The sequence below is a fragment of the Nannobrachium achirus genome, assembly GCF_963921795.1.
Source record: "Nannobrachium achirus genome assembly, chromosome: 2".
In the NCBI taxonomy this organism is placed as follows: domain Eukaryota; kingdom Metazoa; phylum Chordata; class Actinopteri; order Myctophiformes; family Myctophidae; genus Nannobrachium; species Nannobrachium achirus.
Window position 1 is genome coordinate 49,033,395 of NC_137811.1, and position 18,740 is coordinate 49,052,134.

The following is an 18,740-nucleotide window of genomic DNA, read 5'->3' on the forward strand; positions in this document are numbered from 1 at the left end:
TAAGTTGGAGGAATCATGTGGCCCAAGAAACAAAGAGCTTTAGCTGAGTCAGCAAGCTGTGACACCAGCAAGAATGTTCCCTGAAGCAATGCAGTCTCATTCAATAGGCCATTTGGTGCATTTAAACTAGGCTCTTAACAACCTGGCATCTACAGTATGTGATTGTCCCAGCGAGTATGAGGCAATGAGGCACTCAAAGGAATTACAGTACCAAATTTGATTTTCCATCATAAAATTGAAGGCATGTCAATGACACAAACAAAACCAGAAATTCTAGCATACTGGGAAGGGGACAGGCAATTACAACTGACTTGCGCTTATAATTATAACATTGTTTAAGTGATTTTCAAAATGTGCTTTACAACATTATCAAATATGAGGGTGAATCAAACCAAGATAGGGTGTAATAAAAGTTGAGGCTCCCATGTGGATCTCAGACTTAATGTGGCGAGTCAGTCAGACGAACATCAGTGGTCTATAATGGTTCTCAAACCACGGACAACACTTTCAAGATTTTTCGAATTTCGTGCCGCACTCTGAGCTTGTACATCTGCTATTTCTGAACATATAAAATATGGATAAAGAGGTGAAAATGTATTAACAGATTTAGCTGGGGACCCCCTGGAACCCCTCATAGACCCCTGGGAGAACCAATGGTCTATGCTGTATTAATGTATTGATTTAATACATAATACGTCAGAAATGTAAACTGCATGTGGTGCAGTAAAAAACACAAAAAAGTCCTGGGGACTTTCTCCATTGTCTCCATTGTGGTCCTATGAATTCATCAATCGATGTACAGTACGGAATGACTCCAAAGGTTTGAGCACAATCCAAATCTTATTGGATTCTATAAATTTAAGTTAAAACATGCGAATACAAGAACGTTGGGGCTGCCTGACATTTGGATCTCTGACATCATATTGATGATGTCAGTCTTGTCAAACATGTCCCTTTTTCCCTGTGCTTTGAACAGTATGATTTAAAACATTGTATTGTAGGGAAAACTCTCTTATAGAGCCACGCCATAATTACAATAAATACATATGGTATAATTATAATATAATTATGAATGAGGAATAAATAAATAAACACAGTAAAAAACAGACAAACATAGAGACATACATACAGGGTTGTCTTATAGACAGTGTGCCTCCTACAGATCCACACCATAAAATTCATGGAGGTACTTAATTCGCCTACAAGAAACCGATCGGTCAGGCACCTTGCGAGATTAGCCCAATTTTAGTCTTACCTAACACGGACATTCTATGCGGCCCGGCAGATCTCGCCGGGTCCTCCGGCGTCTCGAAATGACGCGGAGGGGGACATGACTCCTGCTTCTGTACGCTTTGAGTAAATGAGGAAGTGATCCGCGGTGCAAAACAAGTGATAAATCATAGCGATTTTATAATTATAATGGATAAGCCAAAACAAAACAGTTCACATGAACAATACTGATACATTTATTTTATATACAATTAAAATGTCATGAACCAGCACAGTTATAGGGGGGCTTGTCCAGGCTTTATCTTTCTTCCGATCGCCAAAATAAGCCTGGGTTTCCGAGGCTAGCCCAGTTCAAACACATAGATGCTCTCAGACGAGAGTACAAACAGAGCCACAGTGTAAAGTGTAAAAACGTTAAAATCAATCCTAAACTTAAAGGGAGTATAAGACAGAGGTCATAGCGGGTAGACAGAGTGACCTCCTGCAGCTGGTTCACTCACTTGCGGAATCTCCAAGGCACACACCTGACAGTGGAAGAAATACCTCCAAATCTCAATATTGATGATGGTTACTTCACATTGGATTCCGCCAGAGTGAAATCCACTCTGAAGCATTGAAAAAGTGCCGGGCCAGACAGCATTACCCCAGAGGTTTTTAAGAATTGCGATAAGTGGTCTCTCTCATCATCCCAGTGTCAAAACCAGGAGATCTCTCAAAACCAGGGAGGGGAGAAACACCCTAGGATCGTCAAGAATGTGAAGACCAACAACTTTACAGTGGTGCTGTGTCGACTCGATTTCTCATGCATTTGACATACACAGATGCATAATGATGAAGATGGTGTCCCTCTCACTCTGGGCCATAGGGGTCATGTTCATGGGTACAAGAGCCATGGTGGTGACCCCAGATGGCAACAGTGAGGAGTTTGACATCCTGGCGGGAGTCGTCGACACCCTGCCCCCCTACCTCTCTCACATACTAATCTGCGACCTACGGTTGTAATTAATGGCCATATATGGAGATCTCTGTGTCCGTCCTTGTCCCTTTTATGCCATATATACGATGTCATCAACATTTCCCCATTCAAGACAATGGCGAAAATGTATTCACTAATAAATTAATATAAATTAAACTAAGGTATCTCTTAGCAAAATGCACCCAGACGTGTCCCGATGAAGCCGGGCGATTTGACATACAGTATGACACAACTGTGGGAGGAGTAGCGCGTCAAAATAAAGTTTATCTGGAAAGATGGGAAAGGAAGGAATAAAGTCAGACAAGTACTATAGTGTGGTTGCCCTTTCAGTGCAACCACACAAACTACTGGATAGCTGTAAGAGGTCTAGCAGCAGCATTTCGAACCAGTTGTAAATAATAATCCTCCACTGACAACAATACTGAAAGCTGATGTGGTTGCCCCATAAATTACGACCTAAAGATTCTAGGGAGGGCCTCGATAGATCACTTGATCCCACAAACACAAACGTTTGGGGGAGCGTACACAGTGAGCATGTGTCATGAGCAGAAAGGCAGGTGATTTGAACCTGCTTTACAGGCAGTAGCAGGGGAAGTCGATTGATATCAATGGCCAACTGTGACACAGACTGTGAGTAATGCTCCTACTGTGAGACAAGTCTGTGAAGACATTCTCAGCAGTAGGGGACAGTTTTCAGGGGGAGACAAGCCTATTGAGAGGGACAAGACTATTGGAGCACTTCCAAGCCGAGGGAAAGGAGCTCAGGGTGAGCTTACTGTGAGACACAACGTATAGTAATTTTCAGTAATGGGGGGCTTCACAGCAGCCACCGACAGATTGACTTGCTGAATCACTGCTCATTTTGTCTGCACCATTGATCATTCATTTAAGCCAGAATTGATTTAACTGAAAAAAGAGGCCAATCTTTGCTTGGTCATGCAGGTTAAGTAATCCCACACCTGCTTGTGGTAGCAGAGCTATTATTATTGACTGACGTTCCACTGCAGCGGCACTCGAAATAGTGGCCACACATTTTATCCACATACAAGGCAATTGTCAAACAATGCGAACTTATCTCCACTCCTGTGGCGGGCGCTTTCTCCGCCATCCTTGCTGCAGCGCTCCATGGAAAATGAATGACAAAGCCGCCCACAGCCAAATATTATTTCTTGTCGTGTGAGTGAGACGTTAAAGTAGCTGTAGGGTTGTAGGAGAGCGGGCCACTGTCAAACTCACACAAAGAGAGACATCCGTGAGGTGCGGTTCATCCCAGGGAGAGGAACACTGACAGACAAGTGTATAGTAGAATAGCCTAGAGATAATTCGTTCTGCTTGAACAAGGAATGTATAAAATCCAGAGGAGAGCTGGGAGTTTGGTCACTTAGGAAATATGAGAGACAAAAGACGACTGAGTGGAGACCAGGACGAGGCCTGGGAAACCAGTATCTAGAAGCAGGAAGAGAGTGCTGTGTAAGAAGCAGTAGTGAACAGTAGGAGGTTCATCATAGAGAGGCCAGCACTCTGAGACAGGCAGCTAGGCGGAGATGTGCTGAATGCAGCAATGAAGGCGTCAAATTAGGAATGAATAGAGGTTAGGTGACATACAGACAGGCATGCTGAGAGGCTGACAGACATTTACTCACCGTATTCACACTCTCTCTCTCTCTCTCTCTCTCTCTCTCTCTCTCTCTCTCTCTCTCTCTCTCTCTCTCTCTCACCCTTTCTCTAGTTCTCTCTCTCTCTTTCTATCTCTTTCCATCAACTTGTGCCAGCTAGACAAGATCTCTTTCACCTCCCATACTTTGCACAGAGATAAGTCCCCCCCCCCCCCCCCCACACACACACACACACACACACACACACACACACACACACACACACACTCACGAGTCAGGCTCTCTCTCTCATACCTGTGTACTCCAGGTGGAAGCCGGTCGCTGACACACTGATGTCGGACTGAAACGTCAGGTACAGGTTGTTGGAGGTGCTGTTCAGCAGCTGCGGGATAGTTGTACCTGAAAACAACACAATGTCGTTCTGTATCCAGACATATAGTACATCCACAAATATGACATAGCATACATACAGTACAGTCAGACGCTTGTTCTATTCTCCTTTTGTCTTTTAAAGCTGCAGTCCATACATTCTACTGTACTGTATGTCCTACCTGGGATTATATAACTTAACCAAATTAACCCTGGCATCCCCATTTAGCAGATCTAGAAGCTCACAACACAGTAGGTGTCCTAACCAACATCAGGGTCTACATTTCTCAATAAAACAGTGCAGATGTGCACTGCAGATGTTAGTTTATCTAGGTACGATTTGAGGCCAGGCCAGCAATTTGTGTCCGCGGGCAAGACTCTTAACCCCTAATTGCTCCCCGAACGCCAGCTCCCTGAGCGGATGGCAGCTGCCTGCTCCTAGTTGTTAAAGGATGGGTAAATGCAGGGGACGATGTGCATATACTGTATATACATAGATATACATACACAGTGACAAAAAACACCCCAAGGAGTGGGGACTATTCTGTTCTATTCTATTGTATTGACATATTACGCCATACAGATTGGTCAAAATTACATTGTATTACCCCGCTCCCAAGGGAAGACAGACTAAGCACCAACTGAACACAAAATGTGGTAAAACAGAGCTAGACTTTCTAACCACCTGCCCTCTATACCAAGACATCAGACACACATACTGTACTTCCCACAGAGTACACACACCCAAAGTGAGTTTGAAAACATAATGAAAAACTCCCATACCTACTGGGCTACTAAAAAGGCTAGAGACTGGAACACAACCACCCTAAGGACTACAAACCATGGATTGACATCTAGACCTACTGCACATAAAGAATGAAACAGAGCTGCTACCTTTAAATGCATTTTGAGAAAGAATAATGCTGCTATTTGTTCCAAAAGCTTGTCCGCATGTATGTATGTATGTATCTCTGACCTCGCCCATTAGGGCGAGGTCGCATGTCGCCCTGAGGCGTCTTACTAGTTACATATATTATATAAAAATGGCTAAAAGTTAATTAGAGTTAATTAAAATAAGTTCCAGATTACAGCTTTACCAGAATGAGCCAAGTTACTACCATAGTACCACACTGACAGGATATAACCTTGGATTCTATACCAGGTTGTTTGAAATGCTGGGCAGTTTACCCCAAAACCCTCCCATTAATGGGACTGCATACAATTATTGAGATGGGAATTATGTACACATACAAATATTTATACTACACATAATTGTAATTAACTCCACTTGATATAGGACTGATTGTGGATAGCTGCTAGGACGTAATTCGGCACTTGATCGCCCCGGCTGGGTCACCTGTTGTATGATGTTGCTACATCCGAAACACCCGTCGACCTCAGGCTACATCACTGATGATACGTCCCAGTTGCATCCTTGTGATTTTTTTTTTTTGATTTTTTTGTTAGTTGTTCTATTTAAAGTGACTCATAGGAATAGACTATGTGACAACCAGGAATAGTTTGGTGACCACCGGAGAGACGGGTGACAGCCGGAATGTAGACGGCACCCGGGAGCAGTATGTGTTAGCGCCCAAGCCTATGTCTTCCGTGAGGAAGAAGCCCAACAAACAAATGCATGTGAGGCCTTTAGGAGGGCCATTCAAGCCAAAAGCGGAGCTTGCAGTACTACCACAGCCCAACCACCTGCAGCAGCTGAATGAAATGTTTGGATCGGGAGTCTGGTGCAACGGACAGGTCCTGGACCTGGTGAGAGCAGGAGAGGACCTGGTGAGACGTAGGAGGGGCCAGGAGTCAACCCAAACAGCCTAGTCCTGGTTTACCTCTCAGTCCCGGCAGAGTTCCAGAGCAGCGGATTGAGTGGCCCTATCCTCCCCAATAGGACTGATTGTGGATAGCTACTGGGACGTAAGTCAGGACATTGATCACCCCGGCCGAAAAACCCGTCAACCTCAGGCTACATCACTGTATCCCAGTTGCATCCTTGTGATGTTTTTTGTTGTTGTTATAATACACTTACAAATATTTATACTATACTACACATAATTATAATTAACTACACTTGAGCATTTTGTTGCTGACCCTCAACATTTCCCTTCCTTGATAAGTAATAGCAGTTTATCTAAGAAATTAGGAAATATGAAACCTTGAAACGGCCATGCTTTGCTCTCATTTCTGTATTTAAAAAATTAATCAATTTGACAAAATCCTCTCCACACCTCCCTACCTACTGTTGCAATCTCCGTTGTTAATAGATTTCATCATAGAAATAATATGCATTTCCATGGCAAAAGTGCTGTTCCTGGGTGTCAGGAAGCAAAATAAGGTCAAGTGTAGTACATTTGTCTCGCTAAACTGCAGCCCACACACTAAACCGTTGCTACGCTCAGTGTGTGTAAGCCCATCTTCCATTTGGACATGTTTTAGAAATCGTATAGTCTTGCTGCCAGTCCACACACATTTCTATTGTATAATAAGCCAATCTTACAGTTTGTAAAACTGTATCTACATCGTGATTATCTTGAGGGCATTCTTCACTGTGATTATGGGTACACTGATAAGTCATAATCTGAATAGCATCTGCAGTGATGGAAGCACTTTTGGACAGCTCTCATGTCCCTGACGTTATTGGCATAAACTTTAGATCTCTAAACTAAAATCTCGAATGACTTAAGTCAACAGAACTTCAGAATATCTACAGACCATTATGCCTTCTTTGGGTTCTCTCTCACCATTCATTGGAGGGTAGAAGAGAAAAGGCTGTATGACTATAAAACAGAGTAGGAGCATGCACCACAGAATTAAAATTCATATTCTAATCGTGGGACATTCACAGTTATATTCCATTCCATTTGTCTTCAAGCATTAAGGTCTAGATAATGTATTATATTACAGCCCTATACGCCTTGACATATTTTGTATGCAGACTGTTAAAGTAGTCAAAGTTTCCCCGAGGATAAAATTGATTGCCAACCATTTCAAGCCTTTTCATACCACATTGCAGCCCTGTGAGAGAGCCACACAGTCAAACCAGTACAGGGAGTTTCATTCCAAAATAAGATATCCACCATTAGAGATAACTTCACCTACTATTAGAAAAGTGAATTCTGATTTGAAGTCAAATTAACCTTCATTATACTGTACATTAAACTAGGATATGGAATATAAAATGAATTGCAGACCAGTTTCTAATCCTGTACCATGTGGCAAGATAAGTGTGCTTTCATCACTCCGAGCCCTTTGGCTAGACTACTGGCGGTTTGGCTCCAATGATTTCTACAGTATGTTGTTCAATCTGTTTAAAGTGTCCGTACGACACTTTACTGGCAAACATGTCAATGACTGCTGGCTGGATTGCTATGATATTTGCTGTACCGCCCTACAAGTAAGTGAACATAAATTTTTAGGTATCACCATAGACAATAAACTCTGTTGGAAACCGCATATAGCTAATATAAAGTCAAAATTATCTAAAACAATAGCGATATTATATAAATTAAAACCCATTGTAAATAATATCTCACTATACTTACTTTACTGTTCCCTCATGCTTCCATACTTAACTTACTGTGTGGAAGTATGGGGGAACACTTATAAAACCATCACCAATCCTATCATCATGTTGCAAAAAAAAGCCATAAGAATTGTAAACAAATCTGACTACTTGGCGCCAACCAATCCACTATTTATAAATAAACAAATTCTAAAATTTGAAGACTTAGTTGATCTAAACATTGCCATAATAATGTACAAAGCCCACCACAAGAAACTTCCACCCAGCATGCAGAGGCTGTTCAAGGCTCGTGAGACCCAGTACCAACTCAGGGGGACACATGTATTTGAGGGATCAACCCCAAGAACCAACATAAAAGACAGGTGTCTATCTGTAAGAGGGGTAAGCATATGGAATAGCTTGGATAAAGAACTGAAAATGTGCACATCAATCACTAAATTCAAAAAAATGTTCAAAACAAAGATAATAAATAAATATAGAACATTATAATATATTAAAATTATATTAGCATTATAAATAAATATACACACATTTATAAATATATTAATGCATTTATTATAAATAAGTAATAAATGTATAAAATATAACATCGGTACTATAGTGGGTGTGAGTCTTACTGTTTATATTACATGTGTATGTATATGTGTTTATTATATACCATTAAGATCCTTATCTAGAAATATCTACCAAGTGGTTTGGTTTGGTGTAGCCTTGTGGCAATACTTCCATATTGTCACTTGACAAAGCCCTAAACCAGACCGACACTCAATTGTATTCTGTTTTTGTTTTTTTTTTCTCTTATTTTTGGATTAGCAAGTCTATTGACTGTTTTGTTTTTCAGTCTTGTCAAATCAAATGTATATTTGATTGTATTTTATTTATATGGGGTAGGCATTATAAGCGTAAGCTTCTGCCTATACCTTTTCGGACCATACAGTGTATACTGATATTGAATGTATTGTACTATACTGGCTGCCAAATGGGACCGAAATAAAACTTTCTAACTAACTAACTAAATTGATGTGGTGATCCCTCTAGTAGCACCACCATTAGGCCTAATTTTACACTTTGATACAATGTAGGCCTATCAGCTTTTGCCAATAGGCAAAATGTTATTCCTTCCAGGGATTGAAAGAGAGTAATATGCATGTGCACACCCAGAGGTGCTGGTCCTCATGATATAATAAAATATGCTAGATGCAAAACATGGTGTTTGCCTTTTATAATGAAAAAAGTAACACATTGACTGCTATTATAAAAGTACATTTAAATAATTCAAAAAGTGTACAACATACGTGCGAAAACCTGCCTATTTGCAGTATGCACAAGAAATGTCCTGCTGATTGGTGCAGCAGTTACCCTATACTAAAGGAGAGAACCCCAGGAAGAACAGCTGTTGCCAATTGCTAATAGGGATCCTAAATAAACTCAAAGGAAGCAATGAAGCACATTTCCTTAGAATTCAACCCGCTCTTAGCATGGCTGCCACTTACTGTAGATACTTCCGGGTCATTTCACTCAATTAGGAACCTCCCTAAGAAGAAAGATACTGTTTGTTTTTGCACCAGTCTTGTTGTAATGTTGAGCAATGACAGTATAAAGCAAAATAATAATGTTCATTTTCACCAATCTTTTCAACTCCCAACTTTCATTTTCTATATTCATAAGAGGCTTTAAATAGGGATATGTGAGGGTTACAGAGGGTTGATGGGTTTACAGAAGGCATGATAAACAAAGATATATTGCAAATGCAAAAACACGGCTATGGTCCCAAAGTGCTTCTATTGCAAATTGGCTTTCACACTCACTTCAGGTCCTTATGTAGATGAGTGGCCTTTGCCCATATACTACACGCATATTAAAAATGATTGCTGAGGGCTTGGGCGCTTGTACTGCAACGAAAATAAATCTATATAATAACCTGCATGGGACAGTATGCCACATCATACTATGGTCTTGTTTCTTCATGTATCATGCTTTCTTACTACGGTATACTGGTTTGACAAGTGTTTAATGCAAGACACATACAGTAACAGTTCTGGTACTAGCACCCAGGGCTGTCAAACTCATTTCACAGGCTGGAATGGGCAAAATGCAACTTAATGCAGGTCCGACCGGTTTTGCATGCACTTACATTTTTTTCCCCCCAAAATTAATCTCTCTCTCTCTTTCTCTCTCTCTCTCTCTCTCTCTCTCTCTCTCTCTCTCACGCACGCACGCACGCACGCACGCACGCACGCACGCACGCACACACGCACGCACGCACGCACGAACGCACGCACAAACGCACTCACACGCTTTAGACATGAGTGAAAACAATGGAATTGAATTTGTCACATTCATTGGGAAAACAGCCTTCACATTGTTCACTTGGTGAAGGAAAATTAGACGATTCTGAAACAAATGTATCAGTTGTGCTTGTGATATTTGTCCTGTACCCGCCCATGTTGTAAGTATCCCTGTGAGCGACATGCATTAAACATTAACTGGGTCGCCCTGGGATAGTTGGACAGAATGGGGGTTAAAGTTGCACACAGCAGAGTACTTCACTACCGTCAATCACCATCTGTTGTACATACACACAAACTGCCGGTGCAGAAGACTGCAGCAGCAGCAGAGATAGAGTGGCACTAGGACAGCTGTCATACTGTACAGAATAATGGTCATGCATCTTTTTTTCTTTCCTCCTGAACACTCCTGCGGGCCGGCTTGGACCATCTGGCCCGTGGGCTGCCTGTTTGACACGTGTGACCCACTGACCTAAGACCCATGCACTGCCACCAAACGTCTGCTTTGCTGAAATAAAATAAAATAATTTAAAATGTTCTACTTCACAAAACCCTAACCCTTCACAATGTGCTGAAGCACCAGTACTTTTGCAGTACTGATCTAAAAGCTCACAACCTGCCACAGATGCGTGGCATTGTGAGCTTGTAGATCAGCAATTTTTGACACAACATACGTATAAATCAGGGGTCCGGTTATACCATAAACAATAACCGTTGTAGGATTTCTTCATAGGATTTTTCAACATTTTCAGTTCTGGTCCAAAATCGATTGCAAAATGTATATTTAGTTAACTTGTATGTCTAGTAATCTGCCGAGTGCCGACCCAATGTCAAGTTGGCTACAATTATGCATGAGAAAGGTATCTGCAACAAAGCAGAAAGCCCGCAACACTCCAAGTTAGATGAAGGCTAGTCGCCAGCATTCAAGGAATCTCCTTTTCACATGATTTTATTTACCTCAATGGACAGAGTCAAGTCAACGGACGCGTTTCGACCCTTCGGTCTTCTTCAGCGTTGTATCAAATTATGCATGAAATGCTGAGCTAGCTGGGCTAACGGCACCAGAGAAACTTCTAGGTTGACAACTCAAGCGCATGCAGCATATTGTTATGATGACAATGCCTGCAACTTGCAGACCCAACAGGTGCATACAGTGAAGTATGGGCATACTTTGCCTGCAGGCCTGACGATGATGGTCAGCCCTGCGACACAATGAAACGTCTCTCCATATGCATCTCTATACTGTAGCTTAACAACATGAACCCTAGTGTGCTTATTCTGGGCATGTGAGCTTGTAGATCGGGCGATTTTCGATGAAGAGATTTGGTGTTCGAAAAATCACGCAAATCAGTACACAGTTTTTCTATAGTCATGTGATCAAGACTGATCTGTCCGATATTTCATATTCCATCGGCTACCTCACTTAATAGTAAACAATGCACACCCACAACCAAAATTCAACAACTGGCGGAGACCTGTGCTCGGAAGAGCACTGCTTCTACTGTAGTTCGTTCATGTATTCACTCATTACACAGTAAGTCAAATTATCACACCAGCATTATGCTCTCAATAAAGCAGTTATGTATAAAGCCCATGCTTTGATTGTATTACATACTGGCAACAATCCCTGGCATAAAATCCATAACATTTCTGAAACGCCACTTCATTCAGCCATCAATTGGGGATAAAGGTGTACAGTAGCTTCAACACCAATATCTCGTACAAATTGTAAGATATCTTCAGTATAATGTATAAGACTTACAGATGTCTACTCTGACATGAAGGTAGTGGAGAGAGGACTGACTTCCTACAAAGTAATGTACAGTAACTGGAGTATTTTCTCCCCTTTCACTAAAAGCTCCCTAGGTTTCATAAAAAGCACTGTGAAAGGGTATGCTAAATGCCACCACATCCATCACTGCTCCCGTCTTGTGGAGCCTGGGGCCTGGTGACGTTTGATTGAAATTCAGGCGGGAGCTGACAACGAAAATTCAGTTGCGTCAGTTTTACCTGAGTAGCTGCCAAGTCTGGGAGCATTGCCATCAATGCCATCGAAAAAATCCAATGAATCCCAGTTGTGTTCGGTGGCAAAGGTCACAACTTGAATCTGTAAAACAAAAGACACTTAAGATATACAAATGAAGATGGAGAGAGATGGTCCCAAACAAACAGTGCCTATGAAAATAAAACCAACTTTATTTTACTTTTGAGAGGAACAAAATGACTACCATATTATATAATTACAAAAAGATCATGATTATACACACATCCACCACGGAACCTCTTTCAATTAAGACCTGAGAACCCGTTTCTACAAATGTCTTCGAAGGGCACGGTCACACCGGGAAAAATATTCTACCCATGAGAGTGGATTCCGCCAATGCATTTCAATGGAAATGGCATGGATTTATGGTCTTGTTTTCCCTTCTGTCCAATCGGGTGAGTTGAAGGCAGACCATCCTAAGACTCAGGAAGTGGTTGTCATTGGTTATTGGGAGAATCTGCTGACTGAGCACAAAAAGAGTTTATCAGCCGCCAGCCATACTTGGGTGTGACCATGCCCTAAATCCCCCCAAATGATTGTGTATTATTATGTATTTGAGTTGAAAATATAAATTTGCACACAAAAAAAACTAAAATTCTTCAAAAATGTCAGATCTGATCTGCCAAAGTACAAAGTAATGGTTAAAGTTATTAAAATCTGGGTTCGATTCCCGCCGGGGGACGCTGTGGGCGCTGGGGGCGTGTTCTCTCCTCCGCGTCATCAGCGCCCACACCCTAGGTGGGGTTGGCAAAAGGGCCTTTCTGTGTGGAGTTTGCATGTTCTCCCCGTGTCTCCAGGGGTAGATACCCTCACAAAAACATGCAGTAATCCTGGTCACCAGGATTACAGGTCAGGTAATTGGCACCCACAAATCGTGGGATAAAAATTATAAGAAAAAAAAAGTGATTAAAATCTAAAATGACACAGATACTTTTACACATCAAACATTATAGGCTTCAGATTATGGCCTCTCACTTGTATGCCAGCTCCCTCGGGGACAGAGATCTTCCAGGCACAGTTCAGATAGTTGGTGTATGGGTCAGGGTATCCAGGAGAGAGGATGGTCCCCTTGCGTGCCGTCAGAACCCCACCACATGGGACTACACACAAATACAAAGAGCGAGACAAAGAGAGAGAGATGAGCAAAGAATTATCAAATGATTAAAGGGATAGTTCACCCCCAAAATGACTTTTCTTCTATCGATTACTCACCCCACGGAGACTTGAATTCATGGATTTTTTTGTTTTTTTTGTTGTCATATTCCTAAAACAATAATTTGAGTCTTCATAGGGAACAAAGCAGGCTCTTTGTGTCTTCATAGGGAACCACTGCTGGTCATCAAATTATTGGCTTAGGAATGTGTAAAAAAAAATAAAAAAAAACATAAATTCAAGTCTCCATGGTGTGAGTAATCGATAGAAAATAAAATAAAATGGGTGAACTATCCCTTTATGTCCATACCGAGCGGATGTCTGCAGTAATCTGAGAAAATGTAAACAAGCCCTCCTTGCAATATACCAATAACAAATCACCTAGAGGAATTATTGACATTGATCCAAAGTATACGTAGGGATGCATATTTTGTTTTCCTCATTCAAAAGGTGTGTGTGCGTGTGTGTGTGTGTGTGTGTGTGTGTGTGTGTGTGTGTGTGTGTGTGTGTGTGTGTGTGTGTGTGTGTGTGTGTGTGTGTGTGTGTCTGCAGTAATCTGTAATCTACTATACAGCGCAAAAAAAAGAGAAATGGATTCATCAATCATGCATGCCTGTCTAAGACGGTTAAGTTATGCAGCAGAGTTCTATCATGTTGATGCCTCATTCCACAGCTGAATACTAACATCAAAGTTCACCAGTGGGGATTTGAAGTCAAGAGTTTTCCATGCAGGCAGAGACAGAACCTGGGATGAGAGGGGAGCAACAAAAATAGTTTCCACGCCAAAACTATATTTCTACTAATCTCGGGCAGAAAAATGAGGAAATCAATTGCATCTCTGGATCCACATAGAGGTGTTGTTCCAATATGGATATCCTACATTTTGTTTTGGGTCTAGAGCTAAAAGGTTTGGGAACTACTGGTCTGACATATTGGTCCAGAATCTCCTTTAGGCGATAAACTCGGTTGAGATCTAGAGACAGTAAATGTGTTGTAGATGGGGAATCGGGGATGGGGTATTGTCATCTTGGAAGAGACCACGCCCATTAGAATAGCGTTTTATGATATGATAAAGGTGATCTCAAGATAACTTTGTATTGATTTACCGTGACCCTAAGGCAGTTGCAGACAACAGGTGGCATGCGGGCCAAAACTGGCATACCAGCGATAGTATCTAGCTGGCCTGGCAATTAAGTAAATCATGTATAGTTTTGGACAGACAGTCCCACATACAGTATAGGCTATAATGTCCAAATAGAGATTTTACCCCCACCCGAAGTATCTTATTATACTTTTGGGATATGGAAAAGGAAATAAAACCCAGCCTGTTTACAACATTTCATAACTCAAATGGGCCATTATGGGTCTGCCCCTGTCCTCTTTTATAACTTGAGTTATTTTTATCTATTCCCCACATCTCCCAGTCCCTGTCCCCTGTGTCTTATGTAAGGAAAAACAAAAGAGCATCTCTTTCTCATGTGACTGAGAATGTCATGCAGAACATGATCACACTGTGTCAGCAAGAACAGTCCGTAGAAAATGACATAGAGGGGGTTGCTGCAGTAGGGCGGCAGTGGCTCAGGAGGTAGAGCGGCTGTCTGGGAGAAAAGAGATATCCTTGAGACACTGAACCTGAACTGCTCCCGATAAGCAGGTTGGTGCCTTGCATGGTAGCCTCTGCATTTGTGTGAATGTGTAACAATATAACACACAACGGCGTGCCACCATTGCGGCGTGTTTACATGGGGAATATCCTGTACAGAAGGGTAAGGGTTGAAAACACCAGACAAAGTGCTATATAAATGCAGTCGATTTATAAGGCAATCTGTTGCAAGTTCCAGTTCTCAACCATTGATTATGTTTTGGCACACCATCTAATGGTTTAGAAAATAAATGGCCGGAGTCCAAACTTACTTGCTGACCCCTGCTCCAAGGTGGTAAGTGGACCCAAATAATGAAAAGCACCAGGAAAATGCCCCTCACAGCATAACAAAGCCTTTGCTGAAGGGGTCAAGCATCCACTTCTCTTGGTGTACACATACACACATGCACTCACCCACTGGTCGAGAACATGGTGATGGATGAGACGTCTCACCATATCACATTTTCCCCACATCTCTGTAGACCAAATGCCAAGTGTTTTATTTATCTGCACCAAAGGACTCTCAAATGTGCATTCATCAAATTGTAATAAGGCGTTTATGCACTGCAACGCTACTATACATCCGTCTCCATGTACGTAGTTGTCAATCGAGTGTTCTCGCTGACAGTCGGATCGTGTCCTGCATTGAAATTCTCAATCACCTGAGGATGTTTCCGCCCCTACGTGCCGATGTCTTTCACATAGATCAAAATGCAGATGTCACTTTTAGTCACCATTCCTATTGCTATACATGAGCCAGCTGAGCAGTCTTTGTGGCTAACGCTCCTGCCATCCCATGCCTTATGTCTTTAATTAATGAAGAAAAAGTTCAAAACAGTATAAATACTTCCTTTTATCCATTCACCAATCAGACGGCTACTTAACTCTAAAGGTTCTTTTTTTTAAAGATTTGTTTTCGGGCTTTTATGCCTTTATTGATAGGACAGTAGAGTGACAGGAAATGGGGGGAGAGATGGGGAGCGACACACGGCAAAGGTCGTCCGAATCGGGAATCGAACCAGCGACGCTGCCAGGCATCCATGCCTACAGTATGTGGCAATGCCTAAGTGATATGCGCCTGGACCAGTAGGCCAGCGGGCGACCCAACCCCAACAAGGTTCTTGATGAATAAACGCAGCAAAAATGCTACACCAAATTTTCAAATTCACATAAAACTATTCATTTGGTGATGCCTCATTCACAAAGGTGGATGATTTTATTCACGGTGATCTACCTTGTTTCGAAAAATATGTTTTTGCTGTGCAATATTCATTTTCTCATGTGTACTGATACTATACAGTGTACTCATGATATAGATAGCAATGTAAATTAATGTGAATAATTCACACTAAATAAATACTCCCGATGTGTACAGAACTTAAGGCTTTGATCTTTCAATGTTACAAATCACAGAGGAACACGTCCTCTCACTAAGTAAATGTAGATTAAGTATCAGCCGGGTTGGATTTGCTGGTCATTCATTTTTATCACTGGTGGGATATGTTTTATCCCTCCATCTGGTCAGACTGAATTAAATACATGCATTTCCTTTTGGGAAATGCAGACCGTCTGATAGGTAACAGTGGCCTCCTGAGAATACTGGGCACCATTCTTTTACATTTTCACATTTTACTTTTTAGATTAGATTTGTATATCTACATTTATTTTACAAATGAGGGCCAAATAAAGAATATGTAATACAGTATACACATTGATAGTACAGTAGGCAGACAGAAAACAGGGAGAGAGACGCAGCAAATGTCGTTGGGATCTGGAACTCGAACTCACGACACACAGGCACACAGGCAGCAGATCCTAATACTTCCAAAAATGCTACAAATTGCTACAAGACCTGTGGATATAGCCAGAGCCTTCTACCTTCGGAGAGTTGCGTCACTCCCGTTCACTTCATGGGGCCAGGTCTTCTACGCACACATCTATTGGCGTATAGTGACAAACGGCGAACCGGAAGTTTACAGAATGCATTGAAGTCTATCAGGTGTAAAGTGACAATGAACTACGTGACCAGCGCTGTTTCTGACCCCGCAGTGGCAGGACTCTCTGATTAGACGACTCTGGATATAGCCAGTCATTTTGGGGATAAACGAGAAATTGAAGGGTACGTTTAGGTTTGATAATGATGTACCATGCATCATATTAAAATCATGATTTCTCCAAAGCATACATTCTTCTTCTTATTATTATTATTTTTTTTGGAAAGAAATAAAATAACATTGAGGTTCAGTGGCATCTGGACCTGTATCCACCTGATTGATATGTTTGATAATATCACTATTTCAAAATGAAAAAGGTATTTGAATAACATTAACACTTCAAAACTTTCACTTAAATTAAAACAAAAGCATTTCAGATCTACAGTACTAGCTCACAACACATTAGTCCGGCTGCCAGCATTAGCATTTATTCATAGGTATGATATTTGGTATATAGTTTTTTTTATTGTCCTAAAATGTTATACCTGTTATACTAAATGTCAATGCCTGTCAGCATTGAGCAATTTCTTTAAACCCTAACCCTATAGGGGGTAATAGTCTGTCCCATTCACTTACTATACACTATACAATAAAGGAAAAAAATACCCCCCAAAAATCTGCTTTAAGTAGCATGTGAGGGGGTCAAACTAGGGGTTTATAATTATTCTGAATCCATTGCATTAAAAAGCCCCCCCACGAAATTGTGAAAAGTGATGACTCATCACGAAACCATATTTTTTGTGCGGCTGTTTTTAGGCCAAGGAATGTTTCTCATGCAAAACAAATGCTTGCAATGGATTCAGAATAATTATAAACCCCTAGTTTGACCCCTCACATGCTACTTAAAGCAGATTTTTTGGGGATATTTTTTTCCTTATAGTATGGTATTATAAGTGATGGGCCCAAACTTTTACCCCCATTAAAGAAATTGTTCAATGCTGACAGGCAGTCAGCAGGTGGATTCATGACTGTATGTATATAGACAATATTTTAGGCCAATAAAAAAAACTATATACCAAATAACATACCTATGCCATAAATGCTAAGTTGGCAGCCGGACTACATCACGTGAGTTCATAGATTGGCTATTTTCACTTTTTCACTTTTTTTTTTTTTTTGAACCAGAATAATTTGAATGAGCAGAGATGTTTGGACTGCTGGTGTGGGCATCAGACAAAGCCTCCAGCATTTTTTAGGAGAAAAGTGCAGTGTTGAAATGTATTTCCTTCATGCTCTCTCTGCTCTGTTGAGGTCCATTGTTATGCTGTCACCAGATGGTGTGTATTTTGTTGAACATCTGTTAAGCCAGCCAGTGTATTTTAGCATTTTGTTACATGACAGATATGCTAAGAAGTGCAGTGATGTAAAGTTCTACAATCGAGCCCACTGACTTTGAAAGCCACTTACTCCTCGCTCCCTCTCCTTAGACTCCAGAGACAGGAACAACTGTCCCCTCAATGTTTTAGGGATGTAACTGCCAGTCAGTGGTGGACAGTAAGTAAGTACTGTGCGTTTACTTGAGTACGGTACCCAAGTACATTTTTTGAGTATCTGTCATTTATTGAGCATTTGTGTAATTATTTTTTGGATATTTGACTTTCACTACATTTCAAAGACAAATATTGTACTTTTGACTCCACTACATTTCTAGGATGGGGAAGTACAGTATGAATTAACCACTTAAGCCCTATGAAAACAATACTTTGTCATTTTTACTTTTGAATAGTTATTTTTTTTCCCTTCTGTTTTTAAGAACGTACTTTTGAATACTTAAAGGAGCTATAGTCAGCTTTTTCATTGTAGGGCCGACACTTTGTTTACATCCTAGTCTATAGACTAGGATTATTTTATCATTTTATCATTATTTTATGCTTTTTGTGGTCATTTTTGAATAGAA

General features: G+C 41.1%; 1 protein-coding gene across 1 annotated transcript in view; it reads right to left on the reverse strand.

Annotated features, from left to right (window-relative positions):
• The window catches only part of LOC308309097 (CUB and sushi domain-containing protein 3-like), a gene marked incomplete at both ends in the record, with an annotated part of 377,797 nt that overhangs the window by 127,068 nt on the left and 231,989 nt on the right, over positions 1-18,740 (reverse strand). The window contains 3 exons of the mRNA XM_080754567.1: positions 4,117-4,221; positions 12,022-12,118; positions 13,031-13,155. Coding sequence (XP_080610693.1) covers positions 4,117-4,221; positions 12,022-12,118; positions 13,031-13,155 — 327 coding nt within the window. The remainder of the gene's footprint in view (positions 1-4,116; positions 4,222-12,021; positions 12,119-13,030; positions 13,156-18,740) is intronic.